A 22,876-nucleotide genomic window follows, 5' to 3' on the forward strand; every position below is an offset into this window, starting at 1 on the left:
CTCAAATATGAAATATATTTTGATTTGTTGAACACTTTTTTTGGTTACTACGTGATTCCATATGTGTTATTTTATAGTTTTGATGTCTTCACTATTATTCTGCAATGTAGAAAATAGTAAAAAATTAAGAAAAACCCTTGAATGAGTGGGCGTGTCCAAATTTTCAGGTCACCTTATTAATAATGCACCGTTCACTGCTCAAACACACCTGCTCACTCCCTCCCTCATTCACCCACAGAGCTATTACTGTATCACGGAGGACCGTATCTTGGCAACAGTTGCCACGACGGTGAATGCATGAGCACCTTTTGCAGCCTTTGTAAAGAGAGAGAGAGGTGGATTGTCAATCCCTAAGTCAACAACAGACTATGGGAGGCACACAGTACTATTCTATTCCACATCAGGTAACTGATGCGAGCAGTAGAATCGGATTTTAAAAAACATTAAAATACACCTTATGGAACAGCGGGGACTGTGAAGAGACACACTCACAGGCACTGACACGCATACATATGATAAGACACACTCTACAAACACGCACACATGGAAGAGTAGCTGCTGCCTTGGCATCTTGGCTAATGGGGATCCTTAATAAATACAAATACACTATTTTCTTCCTACAATTTTGTATCAAAAAGGGGAAATGGGAGGAGAGAACGGAGTAAAGGAGGTGGAGTTGAAGGATAGAGAGAAGATAGAAAGGGGATGAGAGGAAGGATGGAGTGTGAAGGGGTTAGAGGAGAGACACCTACCTAGACCCAGGTTGCCCTGAGCTGAACTCTGTTTCTCCAGAGAACCACTAGAACAGAAACTCTAGCCTACTTCTTTCTCCACACCCGCAACATTGTGAGACTAATCCCAGAGATAATCCTGGTTTGTTGTCATACACATGCTAATTTGGTACAGTATTTATCAGTTGATTTGATTGTTATTTTTTCAGAACGGAGAACAACAGATTTGGCTTGTACGTGTCTGTCTGTGTCTATCCCCAGTTCATTCGCTTGTGCTCTTTCCCTGTCTCTTTCATGAATCTGTAGCATTTTCCTTCTGTCTCTATATTCTCTTTCTTGCTTGCTCTCATCTATATTGCTCTCTTCCCTCCCTTTAGTAGTGTCGGTGTTCAGTGTTAACGAGGAGGGTAAATGGCTGAACCATAAATATATCTGCACTCATCGATTGATCAGCACCTTTTCTGTCTGTAATCAACATGGAGGTAGAATATTTCTCCCTGAACTGATCATAGTGAATCATGCATGGCTTTGGTATGTGTGCATTTTGTGTCTTTTTCTGAGGCCAATGTGCTCATTGAGTCTCACACACAAACGCTCACACACAAACACATACTCTTTCACACCTACATTGGTGGTAGGGGATAATGTCTGGGTTCAGTGTTAATGAGGAGGGTAAATGGCTTATCCATACGCACGTGTGTGTGTGTGTGTGTGTGTGTGTGTGTGTGTGTGTGTGTGTGTGTGTGTGTGTGTGTGTGTGTGTGTGTGAGAGAGAAAGAGAGAGAGAACGAGCGTGCAGTAAAGCTAGAGCAGCCCTTACGCACTTCTGAACAGTTGTTATGATTGGTCGAGACAGTCCGACTCTGTGATGAGAGCAGAGGGTATTCCACTGAGCTCTGTCCAATCACAGACTGTTACCATGCAGGGACACACACTGTACCAGCACATCCACACACACACACACACGCTGTACATGCATAGTCAACAACTCATATTGACACACACATGCATGTCCAACAACACACACACACACACACACTGGTTCCCTCGCTTGTGTTGAAACTCTGAGCCATCCCCCAAGTCTCAAAAATGACAACATTAGGGGTGAGCGTGTGGGAGGTGAGAGAAGTAGAAGAAGGAGTGAAAGAGAGTAGCTGGGAGCGACATAACGTAAAATAGTTAGGGAGAGAGAAATAGAAAGTAAATGGTAGAGAAATAGAAAGTAAATGGTAGAGAGAGAGAGAGAGAGAGAGAGAGAGAGAGAGAGAGAGAGAGAGAGAGAGAGAGAGAAACAGAGAGAGAGAGAGAGAAACAGAGAGAGAGAGAGAGAGAAACAGAGAGAGAGAGAGAGAGAGAGAGACAGAGAGAGAATGGCTGGCCATTGAGGTAGTATTGCAAGTGGCAACAACTACAAAAATGCTTTAACATCAAGACAATGACCATCCGATTTTTTACAAAGTAAATAAATGGGCAGTGAGATCCATTAGTGCTGCTTTCTGCTGTTGGTCATAGTGGTCGGGTAGGATGTGGAACGGCCAAGATGGCCGGGTCCATAGCAGATACCGAGGAGTTTGAGAAGTACCTGAATGAACGACTAGACTCCTTAGAAGTTGACCAGGAGGTGTGTGGAGCTTATATTTTAAAAGTAGGAGAGTGGTCTTAGCGGAGTTGCTAACAAGCAAATGATTCTGGGTTTTCAGGGATACAGCTAATTCATCCTAGCTTCCTTTTTTTTTGCTGAAAACCGGATGTGGGAACTCCACTCAAGCGTTTTCTTGTACGCCTGCTATGTTAGGTTAGGAGGAGAGTCACGAAAAGAAGGACGACACACTGCTTGGAAGGCTATCTGCGCTTTTTTTGGAGGGCGAGAAACTTGAAGGCGTCTGCAGAGAGATCATTAGAATGTGGGTAGAGAGCTGTGCTCAGTCTGCAACCAAGAACAAATATGATATTGACGTATTGACCATTGCCAGTCGAATAGATTAGCAGGCGCAGATTGTGGTGAACCAGAAGTCCAGAAAGAGGAAATAAACCAAAGAAGCAATCCTGGCTCAATATGCCAATAGCTGCTTTCCCCCCCAGTGGTGATAAATCCCTGTTAAACAACTCCAACATGGAGGAGGTTCTGAACAGGAGGAAGTGGCAGAGGGACCAGGCTAAGACTTACATAAGAAGAAAGAAACAGACAAGATACATAATGAAAAGGATAAACTAGCCAAGCAGGACAGGAAGGGCAACGAAAAGAAACGCACACAAAAAGGGAAACACAAAAGATAAGAAAAACAAATGACACTTTGGGACACTGTTAGATGAAATGTTTTGTTCCCGAACAAAAACACGTCTATTTTTGCCTATCCCATAGGAGCACTATAGACATTAAAAGCAGATTAGCACTATTGCAAATATAAGATGACATCTTTATGTTGTCGAGCAGATGCCCCGCCCCCCTCTGTGTGACTGACAGGTCCGGGCGAGAGGGAGCGCATGTAAATGAGCCGCGCTCGGGCGGAGCGGGTGCCCATGTGGACAGGCACCATGCCTTGTTGTTCTGTGCACTCATTGGCCAATTCGCATCGACATGTTTTAATGCGCTGCGGGCCAGGGGAAGGGCTAAACCCTGGAGAGCGGTCCCGAGTGGATCACACGGACGGAATCTCTCAGGGACTTCAGAGTCCCGCCAGGCGTTGATGCCACGCAGTTTAATGTCAAAAAGCGACCCAAACGCTTTCATATTCATAGACGCAATAAAGTTGGACTTTTGGAGCGACGGTGTCTGGCCTGTAGTGTGTGCAGGCAGCAGGCCACAGGCGGTATAACCCCTCTGTTTGGTTCTGATGTCCTCTACATACAGTAGCGCTCACCCTGCCGTCTTTTACCCCAGGCTGTAGTAACAGGGAGGGGTAGAAACGTGGAGGGCGGGCCTTGACTACATTCGCCTTGTAATGTATTCCCGTGATCGCATCGCCATCTTGTTGCAATCCCTCTTTTACGTGTGAGAAAGGATTTATCCAAGGAATATATTTTTACTCCTTTTCTTTCCGGTGAGAGGAAGAAAGGAATAAACAAAGTGCGCGTTCGTGTCTGCTGCGTTCCAGACAGTGCTCCCCGGCGGATCTCGGCTGTGCCTTTTTTCTTCTGTCCTGGGCGATCGGGTAGCCTACGGTGAGGGGCGCACGATGAGCATCGATACTCTTCTGGAAGCGGCCAGATATCTGGAATGGCAAGCCCAGCAACAACAGATCACACATGGTAAGAAAGGGGTACTCGGGTGGGAACCGGCGGGGGGCCTGCGGGAGTTTACAGTCTAGGTAAACCTTTGGAATAGCAGGATTAGGCTTGGTCGGTATATTGGGGGGTCCACACCTACTTTAACCCCGAACCGTCATGCATTCCCACCGATCAGCCTAGGTCCTGCTGGGAAACATTGTTTTCACTCAATAGCCTGTTCATGGACCCTTTATCGGTCATTCATGAACATAGCCTGACTGACCCTCTATAGTTTGACTAATGCATTTATTTTAATTTATCAATACGGGAGCAGGAGGTATTTTTCTACCTCCGTTTCCGGGTTAAATCCCAGCTATATATAGCTTTGCTGCTACTAATATGCGCACTCTGTCTATGTGTGGCTAGTTACGCTGTATCTACTGACATATTGCCGCGCGTTCTGCACTCCAGAACGCTTCTGTATTTGTTTCGGGTTGGCTCCAAAGCATGTGTTGTTGCTTGCTACAATGTTGCAACTGTGGATCACACACACGCGTGTTACTATGTTACAACAGTACATTACATGTACTATGTCGTCATTAGTCTTCAGTCTTTTATACTCTTGGAAATTCTTAACATGTTTTGGGCGTAAAAGATAGGTCGAGTAGGGTTATATTTGTAGCTTGTTTTGCAGTAGTAGACTAATGATTGCAGAATTTTGGCAAGGCTATTGATGGTCGATGTTGCAATCTGGTCTCAGAGCATTTTCGTATTATTCGTTAAATAAATCTGAGACACTATTTAACATGATATGTTATGTTTGGTATGGTTACATAAGACAGATGGTTACTTAAGGCAAAAACGAAAGAAGGGTGGTTGGTTGAGGTGGACACGGGTGGGTGTATAATGCGAAGTCTAGCAACCCAAAAGTTGTCAGTTCAAATTTTATCACAGACAACTTTATCATTTTTGTAAAATAGCAACTTTCAATTACTTACTACATTTTAGCTACTTTAAAACTACTTAGCATGTTAGTTAACTTAAAAACTTACCCAAACCCCTGGCCTAGCTAACGTTAGCCACCTAACTAGAATTTGTAACATATCATATGTTTAGCAAATTCGTAACATATATTATGAATTGTAATTTGTAACATATCGTACGAAATGGGTGCTGGACATCCACAAATTAGTACATACCATACAAAACATAACATATCATACTAAATGGACTGTCTACGTACAGAATAATACAAAATTATCTGATACCAGGTTGCATAGGGCGGTGGCAGGCAGCAGAACAACCGGAGAGGCTCCTGCAAGCAGGCTCTCTCTTTTACATAATGCTCTGACATTGCTCAGATATCTTATGACACTCCGGGGCGGGACACACACACAACCTTACTCCCTGTCCAGCTGTGTGTGTGAAACGTCAAACACAGCATGGGTGTCCGTTTAACGGGGTTGTGAACTGAATCACAGTTATTCACAGGATATTTCATCGACGGTTGGTGATTTATCACCACATATTGGGAAGAAGGCTTTTTGTTTCACTCATCTGGTGACGTGTCAGTTCATCCACACGCCCCCAGTGGCACATGTATACCGTGTGCCTAAGAGGACCTGCCCCCGACCACCACGTGCATGCCAGAATGACTGGCGCACAGGTCACAGTGGGGGGAAAGTAGGGCAACCCCCCCTTTTCTCTCCCTCTATCTCTTCCTTTTTTTTTCAAATTAAAAGTATATGGACACCTTTCTCCCTCTCTCAATGAAAGAGTTATGTAATTAATGTTAGCATGTTTTTAAATCTGGAGCAGGGCTGAACAGAAACAGTGTGTGTGTTGCATGCATGTACACTACATGACCAAAAGTATGTGGGCACCTGCTCATCCAACATCTCGTTCCAAAATCACAGACATTAATATGGATTTGGTCCCCCCTTTGCTGCTATAACAGTCTCCTCTCTTCTGGGAAGGCTTTCCACTAGATGTTGGACCATTGCTGTGGGGACTTGCTTCCATTCAGCCACAAGAGCATTAGTGAGGTCGGGCGCTGATGTTGGGCGATTAAACCTGTCTCGCAGTCGGCGTTCCAATTCATCCCAAAGGTGTCCGATGGGGTTGAGGTCAGGGCTCTGTGCAGGCAAGTCAAGTTCTTCCACACCAACCTCAACAAATCATTTCTGAATGGACCTGGCTTTGTGCACAGGGGTATTGTGAAACAGGAAAGGGCCTTCCCCAAACTGTTGCCAAAAAGTTGGAAGCACAGAATTGTCTAGAATGTCATTGTATGCTGTAGCGTTAAGATTTCCCTTCACTGGAATTAAAGGGGCCTAGCCCGAACCATGAAAGACAGCCCCAGGGGTTCGATCCCAGGCTGTGTCACCGCCGGCCGTGACCAGGAGCCCTATAGGGCGGTTCACAATTCGCCCAGCGTCGTCCGGGTTAGGGGAGGGTTTGGCTGGGGGGGGGGGGTCCTCCTTGCCCATCGCACTCAAGCGATGCCGGTTGTCTGCCAGCTGACTTCGGTCGTCAGTTGAACGGTGTTTCCTCCGACACATTAGTGCGGCTGGCGTCCGGTTAAGCGAGCAGCGTGTTAAGATGCAGCGTGGTTTGGCGGGTCATGTTTCGGAGGACGCATGACTTGACCTTTGCCTCTCCCGAGCCTGTTGGGGAGTTGCAACAATGAGACAAAATCACAACTACAAATTGGGGAGAAAACGGTTGTACAGTTCGAAAAGGGAAAAAAAAGAACAACAAAAAACCAGCCCCAGACCATTATTCCTCCTCCACCAAACTTTACAGTTGGCACTATGCATTGGGGCAGGTAGTGTTCTCATGGCATCTGCCAAACCCAGATTCGTCCATTGGACTGCCAGATGGTGAAGCGCGATTCATCACTCCAGAGAATGCGATTTCACTGCTCTAGTGTCCAATGGCAGCAAGCTTTACACCGCTTTACACCACTCCAGCCAATGCTTGACATTGCACATGGTGATTGGGTGTGGCTGCTCAGTGCTACGTTGAAAGCCACTGAGCTCTTCAGTAAGGCCATTCTACTGCCAATGTTTGTCTATGGAGATTGCATGGCTGTGTGTTAAATTTTATACACCTGTCAGCAACGGGTGTGGCTGAAATAGCCAAATCCTAGCCTCCCGGGTGGCACAGTGGTTAAGGGCGCTGTACTGCAGCGCCAGCTGTGTCACAAGAGACGCTGGGTTCGCGCCCAGGCTCTGTCGTAACCGGCCGCGACCGGGAGGTCCGTGGGGCGACGCACAATTGGCCTAGTGTCGTCAGGGTTAGGGAGGGTTTGGCCGGTAGGGAAATCCTTGTCTCATCGCGCACCAGTGACTCCTGTGGCGGCCCGGGCGCAGTGCGCGCTAACCAAGTTTGCCAGGTGCACGGTGTTTCCTCCGACACATTGGTGCGGCTGGCTTCCGGGTTGGATGGCGCTGTGTTAAGAAACAGTGCGGCTTGGTTGGGTTGTGTATCGGAGGACGCATGACTTTCAACCTTCGTCTCTCCCGAGCCCGTACGGGAGTTGTAGCGATGAGATAAGATAGTAACTACTAAACAATTGGATTCCACAAAATTGGGGAGAAAAATGGGTAAAAAAACAACAACAAAAAAAATAATAATAGCCAAATCCAGTCATTTGAAAAGGCGACCACAAACTTTTGTATGTATGTGTGAGAACTTTTTCAGAGCGGAAGAGAAAGGTCAGGGAGTCTGGAAAGTGTGCTTATGTAGGATTCTTCTAACTCATTGCTTTCTACTTCAATAGAGATATTCATTTGATTAGGCTATATCTTTAGGCTGTCAGATTTCAAGTCATTCCAATGAATTTAATACCACTTGATCTTCAAGACTTGGACTTAGAAATATATAGATTAGCCAAATTGTTTTGGGGTTATGCTCAGGTAAAACTAAGGACTTATTAGCCTACTCTGTTGTTTAGGATTTTGTTGTCATGAAGAACTGATTGGGCTCATTGCTTCGAGTTGCAAAATAAATACTGCTCTCATGGAATGGCATGCTTTATGCACTACCCAATTTTTTTTTGGTACCTTTATTTAATTAGGCAAGTCAGTTAAGAACAAATTCTTATTTCCAATGACGGCCTATTTGCATGTGAAAATGAATGAAATATGCTACATTTGTTATAGGCCTATTGTTCACGTTTTTTGTTGGTTACACTTTGATACCTTGATCATTTGCAGCTGTTTAAAGTCTATCAAAAGTGAGCATGAGCATGTTAGGCCTATGGAAAAAATCCCAGGACAAATTAGATTGAGCAATAAAAGCCCCAGTCATGGTCGTGTTATATGAAACTAATTTTTGCCCGTATGTAAAGCACAATACCACGGAGGAGTTAAGGGAGGAACACCCTCAAACGTTTATTCCACACAGACTGGATACTCACTATGCAGCTGTTGCAAGAGCACATTTTTCACTGGCTGTCCAATGGTTGCAAAAACAATGCTTGAAAGGCAGCTTAAACTTCTACAATTCAACCATTATTGGGTTCAAATACAGACATAGGCCTACATTTGTTTACAGCCTTCCACAACAACGTGCTCCTGAATGGCGCAGCGGTCTAAGGCACTGCATCTCGGTGCAAGAGGCGTCACCCTGGTTCGAATCCAGGCTGAATCACTTCCGGCTGTGATTGGGTGTCCCATAGGGCGTTGCACAATTGGCCTGGGTTTGGCCAGGGTAGGCCTTCATTGTAAATAAGGATTTGTTCTTAACTAACTTGCCTCGTTAAATTAAGGTTGAAATAAAAACCGTAAGGTGCAATTAGCTAAATGAGAGAGCAGCAGCAGTGTGATTCACATCATTGGGCTATGTAGATATATCAACAATAAGTGATATCCATATCGCCCGTAGGCCACACCCCTGCTGTCGTCCTTATCTCCAGTTGGATGTACTGGATAATCCTTGGATACTGACAGCAGTCACACCATTGGACTGTAGCCTACAAAAGCCCTTTCCCGCGATTCATCAAACCCATTTGGTGTGTCATCCATATGGTCTCTGACTTGTGGTCAGACTCGCTCAGGTGGAACAAACTGAAACTTGTGCCTTTTTTCAATGTGTGTCTGTCAAACTTCTAGCAATGTTCACACAGTTGGTTTTGTAACTGTATGTACAGTGTATATTTGATATGTAGTACATTTAAGCATGAGTGAACTCCGTGGTGTCACCTTTTTTAGTTAGTGTTCTTGCCTGTGGGATCCCTCGTGTCGTGTGCATCTAATTTTGCCTTGGATCTATGGTTACTGACGTTTCTTTGAACATGCTCATTTAAGACAAACCCCTTTTGTCTAGTGTGTGTGTGATTTTGCTTGCCTGTGTGTCTGCTGTGTGCTGTGTTTATTGATGTGCATATGTGTTGACCTGCGTGTGTACGTGTGCATATGCGTGTTAGCTACACCGTGTTTGGTGTGCATTGCGCATGTTGCCGGCTCCAATGACACCGCTGAGTAGACCCATTCAACCCACCAGCCTATCACAGGCCTGGACCAAGTCACCACTTCACCTAAGACAGTTTTGTCTGTGAAATATGAATTCTACTACATTTTTGTACTGCTATACGAGATGAAGCCTTGAAGTGCCTAAATTTCTAACCATCATCCCCCTCTCTCTTTCCTCTTATATGTTATTCTTCTCCTCGCCCAAAGAGGAGGAGCGTTGCAGAGAGAAGGCGGAGCTTCACAGCCGGGAGGCAGAGTCCAGACGAGCAGAGGTTGTGACCTGTGCGGACCAGCCAATCAGATTCAACCATGTCACCTGGGGGCCATCACAGCATTGGCCTGAGTCATCACAACATTGTCAGCACCAGCACCTCTCTCCCTCCTCTCACGCTCTTCCCCTCTCCCTCCCTCCTCCCCCCATCTCCATCGCTGTCATCCCCATGGTACCCGTTGTCACAGCTACGCCCTCTGTACCGCCTCTTCCCGTCATCACGACTATCGCTGCTGCGGCAACCTCGCTCCACCTCGGAGGCACCCAGGTGATGAAGGGAGGCTCCTCCCCTACTCAGCAGCAGCCAATCCAGCGCCAGCTGGCAGCCCAGGTGAAGGCGGAGCCTAACTCGATGACACCACAGACGGGCGGAAGCCCTAGCCAATCCCAACCTCCAATTCAGATTCCGTACCCAACCTCCATCATCACCAAAGCCGCTTCCCAACATGCACTACTTCCACAGCAAGCCATTCCCACGCAGCCACGCCCAAACGGAACCATCATGGATGACCTGAGAGGGTTGGACGGGAAGAGACGACCTGGAGGGTGAGAGAGTCCTCGCTTTTGAGGGCATACATTTTGCATGGATTTTCACTGATCACCAACTAAGGATAATAATAACGAATATAATAATGAGTAGTTATTTAGGATGTAAGGTGATTTGTAGATCAGCCAGTCAACAGTGGAACACCACGAGTGTAGTTGAACAAATTAGAATGTCATCGAACATGCACAGTGTAGTCAAACATGATGTCATGTAATCGAACACGCACAGTGTAGTCAAACATGATGTCATGTAATCGAACACAAACAGTGTAGTCAAACATGATGTCATGTAATCGAACACAAACGGTGTAGTCAAACATGATGTCATGTAATCGAACACAAACAGTGTAGACAAACATGACGGCATGTCATCGAACACAAACGTAGTCAAACATGATGGCATGTCATCGAACACGCACAGTGTAGTCAAACATGATGGCATATCATCGAACACGAACAGTGTAGTCAAACATGATGGCATGTCATCGAACACGCACAGTGTAGTCAAACATGATGTCATGTCATCGAACACGAACAGTGTAGTCAAACATGATGGCATGTCATCGAACACGCACAGTGTAGTCAAACATGATGGCATGTCATCGAACACGCACAGTGTAGTCAAACATGATGGCATGTCATCGAACATGCACGGTGTAGTCAAACATGATGTCATGTCATCGAACATGCACGGTGTAGTCAAACATGATGTCATGTCATCGAACATGCACGGTGTAGTCAAACATGATTGCATGTAATCGAACATGCACAGTGTAGTCAAACATGATGTCATGTAATCGAACACAAACAGTGTAGTCAAACATGATGGCATATCATCGAACAAAAACAGTGTAGTAAAATATGATGTCATGTAATCGAACACGCACAGTGTAGTCAAACATGATGGCATGTAATCGAACACGAACAGTGTAGTCAAACATGATGGCATGTAATCGAACACGAACAGTGTAGTCAAACATGATGTCATGTAATCGAACACAAACAGTGTAGTCAAACATGATGGCATGTAATCGAATACGAACAGTGTAGTCAAACATGTCATGTAATCGAACACAAACAGTGTAGTCAAACATGATGTCATGTAATCGAACAAACATGATGTCCTGTAATCGAACACAAACAGTGTAGTCAAACATGATTGCATGTAATCGAACACAAACAGTGTAGTCAAACATGATTGCATGTAATCGAACACGCACAGTGTAGTCAAACATGATGTCATGTAATCGAACACGCACAGTGTAGTCAAACATGATGTTATGTAATCGAACACAAACATGATGGCATGTCATCGAACACAAACAGTGTAGTCAAACATGATGGCATGTCATCGAACATGATGGCATGTCATCGAACACAAACAGTGTAATCAAACATGTCGAACACAAACATGTCATGTAATCGAACACGCACAGTGTAGTCAAACATGACGGCATGTCATCAAACACCAACAATTGGTGCGGAAGTCAGTTTTTATACAGATGTTGCGTTTTGCAGAGCTGGAACCAGAGAGGTGCACAACAAACTGGAGAAGAACAGAAGAGCTCACTTGAAGGATTGTTTTGATACACTGAAGAAGAACGTTCCAAACGTTGATGAGAAGAAGACCTCCAACCTCAGTGTTCTACGCAGTGCCCTGCGATACATACAGGTAGGCTACGTGTGTGATGTTAGGGTGGTGCATTCTCCTTTTCTCTTTCCCTCTGCCGTTTATCTTGCTTTTCTTGTTCTCATTCTCACTCCCAATTCAAATAAATGTTTTTTTCTTTATTAGCCAAAATTCACAGAAAACATAGCGATTAGAGCTGTATTCTAATTAAGCTACCATTTCCTTTTTCTCTCATTCCCTCCCTCCCTCTCTTTTCCTGGATCCTTGGCCACGTGAGTTGAGAGCACATGGCTAACGCGAGCTCAGTGACGTCAACCCCCCTCCCTCCCTCTGCCCCGCTTGGCTATGCCCCTCCCTCACCCACATGGCAGAGTGAGAGAGACACACTGAGCACACTCTGTTCTGCTGCTGCTCAGCTCTTTGTCTCTACCTCCCTCTCTCTCTTTCTGTCTACCTGTTTCTCTCTTTTTTGCACTGTCATCCCTCTTTCCTTCTCATGCTCTCTCTTTCCAGTTATACATCCCTTTCTCTCCCCCTTTTCCTCTCTTTCTCTCCTCCCCCTCTCAGTTTCTGCCCTTTAGAACACTTGGTAACCATAGAGACAGGCGGCAGGTGGTCAGAACACTGCAGGATGTCCAATTCTTTACTCAGTGTGTGTGTGTGTGTGTTTGTGTTCCGGGTGTATTTATACAAGGATGTGTTTGTGGAATTGTGTGTTAAGTCTGCAGGGTTTGTACTCACACCAGCACAAAATGAAAAATATTATGCTGATTGATGATGAGGATCATGATGACGAAGGCTTTTCAAAAATAGGTGCTGTGGTTGTTTTGAGGAAGATATCTCCGGAAGCACACTGGTCACTGATACAATGATCTCTGGGAGGGTATCGGCAGGAGATCTCCATCCTAGTGATGGAGAGAGAGAGGGGGAGCAAAGAGAGATGAGGGAACCTTAGAGGGTGGTAGGAGATACACTTCATGGCCAAAAGTATGTGGACACCACTTCATATTAGTGGATGTCTATTTCAGCCACACTCGTTGCTGACATGTGTATAAAATCGAGCACACACATGCAATCTCCATAGACAAACATTGGCAGTAGAATGGCCTTACTGACGAGCTGTGACTTTCAACGTGGCACCTCCATAGGATGCCACCTTTCCAACAGGTCAGTTTGCAAAGTTTCTGCCCTGCTAGAGCTGCCCTGGTCATCTGTACATGCTGTTATTGTGAAGTGGAAACATTTAGGAGCAACAATGGCTCAGCTGCGAAGTGGTAGGCCACACAAGCTCACAGCACAGAACCGCTGAAGTGTGTAGCGCATAAACATTGTCTGTCCTCGGTTGCAACACTCACTACCGAGTTCTAACCTGCCTCAGGAAGCAACGTCAGTACAAAAACTGTTCGTCGGGAGCTTTATGAAATGGGTTTCCATGGCCGAGCAGCCACACACAAGCCTAAGATCACCATGCGCAATGCCAAGTGTCGACTGGAGTGGTGTAAAGCTCGCTACCATTGGACTCTGGAGCAATGGAAACACATTCTCTGGAGTAATGAATCACGCTTCAACATCTGGCCGTCCCACGGACAAATCTGGGTTTGACGGATGCCAGGAGAACACTACCTGCCCAAATGCATAGTGCCAACTAACGTTTGGTGGAAGAGGAATAATGGACTGGGGCTGTTTTTCATGGTTCAGGCTAGGCCCCTTAGTTCTAGTGAAGGGAAATCTTAACATTATAGCATACAAAGACATTCTAGATGATTCTGTGCTTTCCTGTTTCAGCATGACAATGCCCCCATGCACAAAGTGAGGTCCATACAGAAAGGGTTTGTTGAGATCGGTGTGGAATAACTTGACTGGCCTGCACAGAGCCCTGACCTCAACCCCATCGAACACCTTTGGGATGAATTGGAACACCGACTGCAAGTCAGGCCTAAACGCCCAACATCAATGCCCGACCTCAGTAACGCTCATAGCTGAATGCTGCGGGGACTTGATTCCAATGTTCCAACATCTAGTGGAAAGCCTTCCCAGAAGAGTGGAGGCTGTTATAACAGCAATGTTCCTACATCTAGTGGAAAGCCTTCCCAGAAGAGTGGAGGCTGTTATAACAGCAATGTGCCTACATCTAGTGGAAAGCCTTCTCAGAAGAGTGGAGGCTGTTATAGCAGCAATGTTCCTACATCTAGTGGAAAGCCTTCCCAGAAGAGTGGAGGCTGTTATAGCAGCAATGTTCCAACATCTAGAGGAAAGCCTTCCCAGAAGAGTGGAGGATGTTATAACAGCAATGTTCCTACATCTAGTGGAAAGCCTTCCTAGAAGAGTGGAGGCTGTTATAGCAGCAATGTTCCTACATCTAGTGGAAAGCCTTCCCAGAAGAGTGGAGGCTGTTATAACAGCAAAGGGAGACCAACTCCATATTAATGTCCATGATTTTGGAATGAGATGTTCAATGACCAGTCCACATACTTTTGGCCTTATAGTGTATATGGAAGTGGGGGATGGAGGAAAGGAGAGGGGGATTGAAGGGGAGATTAAGGAAGAGAGGGGAGACGTCAGCTGGATCAGTAAGCTGGAAAACAACCAATTACATGACTCTTTAGATGAAATTCCACCTTTATATATCGTCCAATTAGATTCCTCCTTATAAACTGTCACTCTCCTGCTCAACCGCAGAAACCCTTGTGGATGTTGTTACCAAGGAAACGGCTATGTGTGGCAGCTGTTGCCGTGGTGTTGGAGAAGCAAGTAGACCTAATGAGCACACACACACACACCAACCTGCGTTTTCCTCTCTTGCACCACCATGCGTGTCATTATCGGGAAGGTGTGTGTGTTGAGCTGGTCTGTTCACCAACACACACAATTACACCAATACACACAGTTAGACAAACACACTCGCAACCAGACACCGAGCCAGTTGGTCAATGAATAGTCAGTGGTGCACTGAGAGAAGGAAAGGCTATCATACATATAGCTATCAAAATGACTTGTTTCATTTCTTCGCTGATATTGATGAATGAATATGCAAATGTAAAAAATGAATGATTTGTCTCACATGATATAGGATTATCAAAATGATTAATGGTACAACAAACCACACAGACTGTAGAAGCGTATAGGCTACTCCTTATCACTGGACTACACACATACACACATATCTCTCTTACAAAGCTCCAGTAACACCTCTGCAGAGAGAAATGGGAGCCCTTTGAATGTTGAGCCGGAATGACGTGTTCCTGGCTAGCAGTGAATGTAGTGTATTTGGAGGGGTGGGGAGAGAAACTGACCTTGCGTGTGGACTCCATCACGTGCCTGCTAAGAGTAAACCGCTTTGCTCACTGAACTCAGTGCCCTGTAGTCGGATCATGTGATGTCCCTCTCTCTCCCTTTTTTGTTTGTTTGCTATCCGTCTTCTCCTCTATCCCATCTATATTATCGCCGCCATCTTGTGATCTTCTGTTCTCTAACTCTTTCTTTCCACCCTGTGCTCTCTCTTCCTCTCTCACTCCCCCTTTCTCCCTCTCAGCAGAGAGTTGCGTGTGCCTGTGTTTAGGAGCCCCTCAGACCACTCAGTAACTTGGTCCGAGAACCATTTGTCTGCATGACTACTGCACGCCTCTCTCTCCCTTTTCCTCCATCACGTCTTCCCCTCGCTCCCTGTCATAAGTTTACTCTTCTCATCTCCATGTTGTCTGGAGTGCACACACGCACACGGTTGGGTCAGTTCTGGGCAGCTGTTATTGGTTTACGTGAAATGTGTGTTTGCATGTGTGTTATGAGCAAGGAGTGTGTTAATGTCCTTTTCTCAGATTTTGAGAATGAGTTTAATTTACGGTAATGTGTAACAAGTGTGTTGGTATTACATATGCTGATGTGTGTGTGTGTGTGTGTGTGTGTCTCCCTGTCCCCCAGACTCTGAAGCGAAAGGAGAAGGAGTATGAACACGAGATGGAGCGTCTGGCGAGAGAGAAGATCTCCACGCAGCAGAGACTGGCTGAGCTGAAGAACGAGCTGAGTCAGTGTATGGATGTTATGGAGATAGACAAGGTCCTCAGACAGACCGTACAACCAGAGGACGACCAGGCTTCTACTTCTACTGCCTCAGGTACACACACACACACACACACACACACACACACATACATTTGCAGAAGAAAGCATGCTGTGTGCATACCAGGGTTTCCGTTAGAAACACATTTGACCGTCATGCTTATCAGTCTATAGCAGCATTTCCCAAACCTGGTCCTGGGGACCCCAAAGGGTCACCTAGCACTACACAGCTGATTCAAATCAATCCGCTAATCATCAAGCTTTATTTTAAAATCAGCTATATAGTGTTAGGGCAAAAACCAAAACAGGGACACTTTGGGGTCCCCAGGACAGAGTTTGGGAAATGCTGGTCTACAGGTTCATTTGCATAATATAGTGGAATTAAATTGCTGTGTGTGTATTTTCGTTAGTCATCATGTAGCCTATCTTATTTATCCAACACAACTGTCACACGTACACAGCATACAGAGCCTATTTTGAGCAGGATGTTTCTCCTGCAGCTCCTCGGCTGGTGCTGCTGAAGTACAACGCGTGCTTTTGTAAAAGCCCGTTCATTGTGCAACAATTTGAAATGCAATCTTGTGTTAAGTTTTGGTGAACAATTAAAAAGAACTAGGCTTACTATTTTTATTTCTCAACTGGTAGCCTAATTGAAGCACGCCTCCCATTCACCATTAAAGTGCAGGCAACAGGCTATCAGTGGGTCACCACCACTTTACAATGTGAGATGGAGGCAGTATGCATTCTGAAAACACAACCCTACTTAATAGTTTGAAACCTGACTGTTTTACTTCATATTATAAATGTCTTACCTTGCTTCATAGCAGCCTATAGGCAAATCTGACCAGGGACGTCTTATCTTGCTTCATAGCAGCCTATAGGCAAATCTGACCAGGAACGTCTTACCTTGCTTCATAGCAGAGCAGCCTATAGGCAAATCTGACCAGGGACGACTTACCTTGCTTCATAGCAGAGCAGCCTATAGGCAAATCTGACCAGGGACGACTTACCTTGCTTCATAGCAGAGCAGCCTATAGGCAAATCTGACCAGGGACGACTTACCTTGCTTCATAGCAGAGCAGCCTATAGGCAAATCTGACCAGGGACGACTTACCTTGCTTCATAGCAGCCTATAGGCAAATCTGACCAGGGACGTCTTACCTTGCTTCATAGCAGCCTATAGGCAAATCTGACCAGGGACGTCTTACCTTGCTTCATAGCAGAGCAGCCTATAGGCAAATCTGACCAGGGATGTCTTACCTTGCTTCATAGCAAAGCAGCCTATAGGCAAATCTGACCAGGGACGTCTTACCTTGCTTCATAGCAGAGCAGCCTATAGGCAAATCTGACCAGGAACGTCTTACCTTGCTTCATAGGAGAGCAGCCTATAGGCAAATCTGACCAGGAACGTCTTACCTTGCTTCATAGCAGAGCAGCCTATAGGCAAATCTGACCAGGAACGTCTTACCTTGCTTCATAGCAGAGCAGCCTATAGGCAAATCTGACCAGGAACGTCTTACCTTGCTTCATAGCAGAGCAGCCTATAGGCAAATCTTACCAGGAACATCTTACCTTGCTTCATAGCAGAGCAGCCTATAGGCAAATCTGACCAGGAACGTCTTACCTTGCTTCATAGCAGAGCAGCCTATAGGCAAATCTACCTCTTACCTTGCTTCATAGCAGAGCAGCCTATAGGCAAATCTGACCAGGAACGTCTTACCTTGCTTCATAGCAGCCTATAGGCAAATCTGACCATGGACGTCTTACCTTGCTTCATAGCAGAGCAGCCTATAGGCAAATCTGACCAGGAACGTCTTACCTTACTTCATAGCAGAGCAGCCTATAGGCAAATCTGACCATGGACGTCTTACCTTGCTTCATAGCAGAGCAGCCTATAGGCAAATCTGACCAGGAACGTCATACCTTGCTTCATAGCAGAGCAGCCTATAGGCAAATCTGACCAGGAACGTCTAACCTTGCTTCATAGGAGCCTGTAGGCAAATCTGACCATGGAAACATGGAGGCAAATCTTTTATAGACGTCTTAGGCGATGCGTGAGTTTCAAATTTGGGGGTACCTTATAATTTCTCCTCCCATTTCTATCGATCTGTGTGCCAGTCATGATTTTCATATGCACATTTTCGTGGAACAGTTTCTTTCTAATAAAACCGTTTTTTGTTTCTCATAGTCATTGTCACGTGGCTCATCGTAGAAATGTAAAAGTAAAAAAATGTAACTAATGCGAGAGCACGTCACATTGATACACGTGATCCTTTGGCAGTTAAAGAAACGAGCGCAACTCATAGCCTATAGGCCAATGCAGCGGTAGTCCTAGAACTCCCATTGTCAACTAAGTCGAAATGCATAAAACCAACAAATAAAAACATGATCAATTCAGGTTGATTCACCTCTCTACTCGCCTCACTGCCCCCCCCTTCCTCTCTTTTTGGTCAATTCCCCGTTAGGCCTACATACGTTTACTGCTGGGGACATATGCAATGGGGGAATTGATCAACAAAAATTAACATTCAAAAGGGCAAATAATTTACACAGTAAATGTGCAAGAATTGTCAGGAGACAGCTGAGCCAGCCATTCTGGAGAGAGACTCACCTCTTATCTATGCCACACACCTCTTCCCTTCTTCTTGTCTCAACATTAGAAATTATACTTGAGCCACATATCTTAGATACTTTTCACTGACAGCCGCAACTCAATCGGCGAGTCCTATTGCCATGCACTCTGCCCAGATTGCTGTGATCCCAAATAGACATAGGCCTACAAGCTTGTGATTTGAAACAATCCACAGCTATATAAAACACTTTTTTAAAATGATCCTCGATTCCTTTGTGGCTAAGTCATGCTTTCTGGTGATTTATTTTATTTATGTATAGACAGAAGTAATTATTTATAATTTGAATTATTTTATAATTTTGTCTACTTCCTAGCCTATTTGACTCGCCGCCTATGAAAGACTTCATGTGCCATTTCTCTCCTCTTCTATGTGTTTTCATATCAACTTTCTTCCGTCGTCCAGAAGCCAAAAGGCACCTAGTCAACAACAAATCTACGTTTTAACACGTTTTCATCTCTATCACAAACTGCTCTTCTCAGTTTCACTGTTTAGAATGGACTTTTCCCTCAAATTACATTTTGGTTTGAAAATTGTGTTTTATTCGCTACTTCAATACAGGAGTTGCATGTGCTTCTAAAATGAATGACCATAATCTATATGTGATTTCTGTCATTCTGAGCACCGTGAGTGGATGCCCTAATGGGTTACGCACCCAATGCATATGGGTCCGGTAAATTTGTCGGATGGACGGTATATTAAAATCTTCCCGTTCACGTTGTACAGCGCCACAGAAACCCTGGTGTAGACATACATGTCAATATGTGTGATGTGTTCTTATAGTGACATGTGCTGTATGAGTAATCGCTCTCCCTCTCTTTCAGAAGGAGAAGACAACTTTGACCAGGACATTGATGAAGACCTCTCCCCTCCTCCTCCACCCTTCTCCCTCCCCATTATACAGGCCAAATCATTCCTCACTCCTCACCTCTCCATCACACACAAGACCCTTTCCTCTGGGGTTCTGACCAGCCCCTCCCTCTTGGCCCCCCCTCCTCACCCCCAAGCCATCGCCCCTGCCCCCCCACCTCACCCCCATCCGACCGTCCAAGTCTCACCCAAAGTCATCACCCACCCTTCCGTCATCCAGGCTGTCAATCACGTCCTCCCGGCTAATCACAAACACCTTACGCACATCGCTCCCTCTCCCAGTCCTGCCTCCTCCATCTCGCAGCCAATCACAGCAGCCGCCGCCGCTGCCCACCAGACAATCACGGCCCAGCCCATCGGACACATCACCGTCCACCCTGTGGCCCACCTGGGGGGTCCCCTGCCCCCCCACATGTACCCCCAGGGATTGACGGTCTCCCAGCCCACGGTGTTGGGGCATATCACCCACACCTTCACCCACCACACCCTTCCCCACGTCCAGGCTAGCCATGCTACCGCTAACGTGCCCCAGGTCAATGGGGCGGCTGTGCCTGGCCAGTGTGGCTCGTCCCTGGGGAAGCCCACAACCATGCTGGCCCACCACCACCACCACCACCACCACCATCACCACCCACAGCTGGTGGGACAAACCACCGTCCTCAACCCAGTCACCATGGTGACTGTACCACCCTTCCCTGTTAGCACACTCAAACTGGCCTGAGAGACAGGACAGGCAGGGGAGCGAGTGAGAGGGCACGAGAGACAGAGGGAGGGAGGGAGAGGGCGACAGAGGGGGAGGGCGCGACAGAGAGGGGGAGGGAGGGTGCAACAGAGGGGGAGGGTGCGACAGAGAGAAAGAGAGAGGGCGCGGCAGAGAGAGAGAGAGAGAGGGCGCGACAGAGAGAGAGAGAGGGCGCGACAGAGAGAGAGAGAGAGAGGGCGCGACAGAGAGAGAGAGAGAGGGGCGCGACAGAGAGAGAGAGAGGGCGCGACAGAGAGAGAGAGAGAGGGGCGCGACAGAGAGAGAGAGAGAGGGCGCGACAGAGAGAGAGAGAGAGGGCGCGACAGAGAGAGAGAGAGAGGGCGCGACAGAGAGAGAGAGAGAGGGCGCGACAGAGAGAGAGAGAGAGGGCGCGACAGAGAGAGAGAGAGGGGCGCGACAGAGAGAGAGAGAGGGGCGCGACAGAGAGAGAGAGGGCGCGACAGAGAGAGAGAGAGGGGCGCGACAGAGAGAGAGAGAGGGGCGCGACAGAGAGAGAGAGAGGGCGCGACAGAGAGAGAGAGAGGGCGCGACAGAGAGAGAGAGGGCGCGACAGAGAGAGAGAGAGGGGCGACAGAGAGAGAGAGGGGCGCGACAGAGAGAGAGAGAGGGGCGCAACAGAGAGAGAGAGGGCACGACAGAGAGAGAGGGGGAGGGGGCGAGAGAGAGGGGGCGACAGAGAGAGAGGGGGAGGGCGCGACAGAGAGAGAGGGGGGGGCGCGACAGAGAGAGGGGGAGGGCGCGACAGAGAGAGAGGGGGAGGGTGCGACAGAGAGAGAGGGGGAGGGTGCGACAGAGAGAGGGGGGGGGGTGCGCAGAGAGAGAGGGGAGGGCGCGAGAGAGAGAGGGCGCGTCAGAGAGAGAGGGAGGGGGCGACAGAGAGCGAGGGCGCGTCAGGGGGTGCGCGTCAGAGAGCGAGGGGGTGACAGAGAGCGGGAGGGCGCGTCAGAGAGCGAGGGCGCGTCAGAGAGGGAGGGCGCGAGAGAGGGAGGGCGCGTCAGAGAGCGAGGGCGCGTCAGAGAGGGAGGGCGCGACAGAGAGGCGAGGGCGCGACAGAGAGGGAGGGCGCGACAGAGAGCGAGGGCGCGTCAGAGAGCGAGGGCGCGTCAGAGAGCGAGGGCGCGACAGAGAGAGCGAGGGCGCGACAGAGAGAGCGAGGGCGCGACAGAGAGAGCGAGGGCGCGACAGAGAGAGCGAGGGCGCGACAGAGAGAGCGAGGGCGCGATAGAGAGAGAGAGAGGGTGCGACAGAGAGAGAGAGGGTGCGACAGAGAGGGTATGACAGAAAGAAAGGGTGCGAGAGAGAGAGGGTGAGAGGGAGGGTGCGAGAGAGAGGGGGAGGGGGCGACAGAGAGAGAGAGGGTGCGACAGAGAGAGAGAGAGGGGGAGGGTGCGAGAGAGGGTGCGACACGAGAGAGAGAGGGAGGGTGCGACAGAGGGAGAGCGAGAGAGAGGGTGACAGAGAGAGAGGGTGGGTGGACAGAGAGGGAGGGAACGAGAGAGAGGGTGAGAGAGAGGGTGCGACAGAGAGGGAGGGATGGTGCGACAGAGAGAGGGAGGGAGGGAGAGAGAGGGTGCGACAGAGAGAGAGGGAGGGTGCGACAGAGAGAGAGGGAGGGTGCGACAGAGAGAGAGGGAGGGTGTGTCAGAGAGAGAGGGAGGGTGCGACAGAGAGAGCGAGGGAGAGAGAGCGAGGGAGAGAGAGGGAGGGTGCGACAGAGAGAAAGGGTGGGTGCGACAGAGAGAGAGGGAGGGAGGGAGAGAGAGAGAGGGAGGGAGAGAGAGGGTGCGAGAGAGAGGGAGGGAGGGTGCGACAGTTCAACTTTGCCTCTGTGATCACAAAGCTTATCAACTGGTCGTTCAGTACAGTTTCCGCTGAATTCAACGTTGCACACCGTTCTGTCGTACTGAATGCAACCCTGGACTCAAATCACAATCTGACAGAGAGGGCAGGAAGAGAAAGAGCGAGTGAAGCCGTTGGTGCTCATTGATCCCAGGTACCAAGGAGTACATGATCAGGTTGATTCAGACTACAGGATTTGTGACCAGAACATTCCTCCCCAGAACATTAACTCTCAAGACTTATGGGTAGCACCCAAATTGTACCCGATTCCATATATAGTGCACTACTATGGGCCCTAGTCAAAATAGGAAGTGAATAGGAAATAGGATGCCATTTGGGACAGATCCATGGATGAACTCATACATGAATTGTTCTCGAGGACACCGACTCCTGTTACAGCCAGAGCCTGCTTTGGGTAGAAGTCACCTGTAGACACAGGTTCAGTCTACCCGCCGCCAGTCTTTCTCGTTCCCTCTCTCATCTCCTCAGACGCACTAACATAAGATGAATATTCACTCAGGCATCAGGGGTCCTACTCATTCATTCATAAAACCGTACCACAACATTGCAGCCTCATCCAGGACTGCTCTTCTCCTGCTCAATAGCCCCCCCTGCTGCCAGTCTCCCATCATAGCCACTGAAAACCTTATCCTGGTGTTAGAACAAGGGAACAGCTCTGGGGGCTGGACACATAGCATACCTGCTGTGTATGTGTGAGAGATAGTGAATTATATGCCCCTTTGCCAGCCTATGCATGTCTGACTACGTTCGAGTCACCATCATATATGTATGTAAGCAATCTCATATGGTCCTACTGGTTGTTTCAGGTGTGTGTGTGTGTGCGCGTATGCCTATA

The 22,876-nt window shown here is 47.5% G+C and overlaps 1 protein-coding gene and 1 pseudogene across 1 annotated transcript; both read left to right on the forward strand.

Annotated features, from left to right (window-relative positions):
- The first annotated feature begins 2,271 nt into the window (after positions 1-2,271).
- On the forward strand, positions 2,272-3,008 carry LOC139393290 (coiled-coil domain-containing protein 43-like; annotated as a pseudogene).
- Positions 3,009-3,689: 681 nt separating this feature from the next.
- On the forward strand, positions 3,690-20,172 carry LOC139392910 (MAX network transcriptional repressor b). The gene is made up of 5 exons (XM_071141234.1): positions 3,690-3,980; positions 9,623-10,232; positions 11,751-11,904; positions 15,781-15,973; positions 19,373-20,172. The coding sequence occupies exons 1-5, from the start codon at positions 3,908-3,910 to the stop codon at positions 20,137-20,139; spliced, it is 1,797 nt and encodes a 598-aa protein (XP_070997335.1). The 5' UTR covers positions 3,690-3,907; the 3' UTR covers positions 20,140-20,172.
- The last annotated feature ends 2,704 nt before the right edge of the window (positions 20,173-22,876 follow it).

Source organism: Oncorhynchus clarkii, chromosome 33, assembly GCF_045791955.1.
Source record: "Oncorhynchus clarkii lewisi isolate Uvic-CL-2024 chromosome 33, UVic_Ocla_1.0, whole genome shotgun sequence".
NCBI lineage: Eukaryota > Metazoa > Chordata > Actinopteri > Salmoniformes > Salmonidae > Oncorhynchus > Oncorhynchus clarkii.

Bases quoted from the DNA above. Each gene is read 5' to 3' on its own strand.
- LOC139392910 (XM_071141234.1), top strand. From the start codon at position 3,908: ATGAGCATCGATACTCTTCTGGAAGCGGCCAGATATCTGGAATGGCAA. The intron at 3,981-9,622 runs GTAAGAAAGGGG...CCTCGCCCAAAG, and splicing joins GCAACAACAGATCACACATG to AGGAGGAGCGTTGCAGAGAG. The intron at 11,905-15,780 runs GTAGGCTACGTG...CCTGTCCCCCAG, and splicing joins GTGCCCTGCGATACATACAG to ACTCTGAAGCGAAAGGAGAA.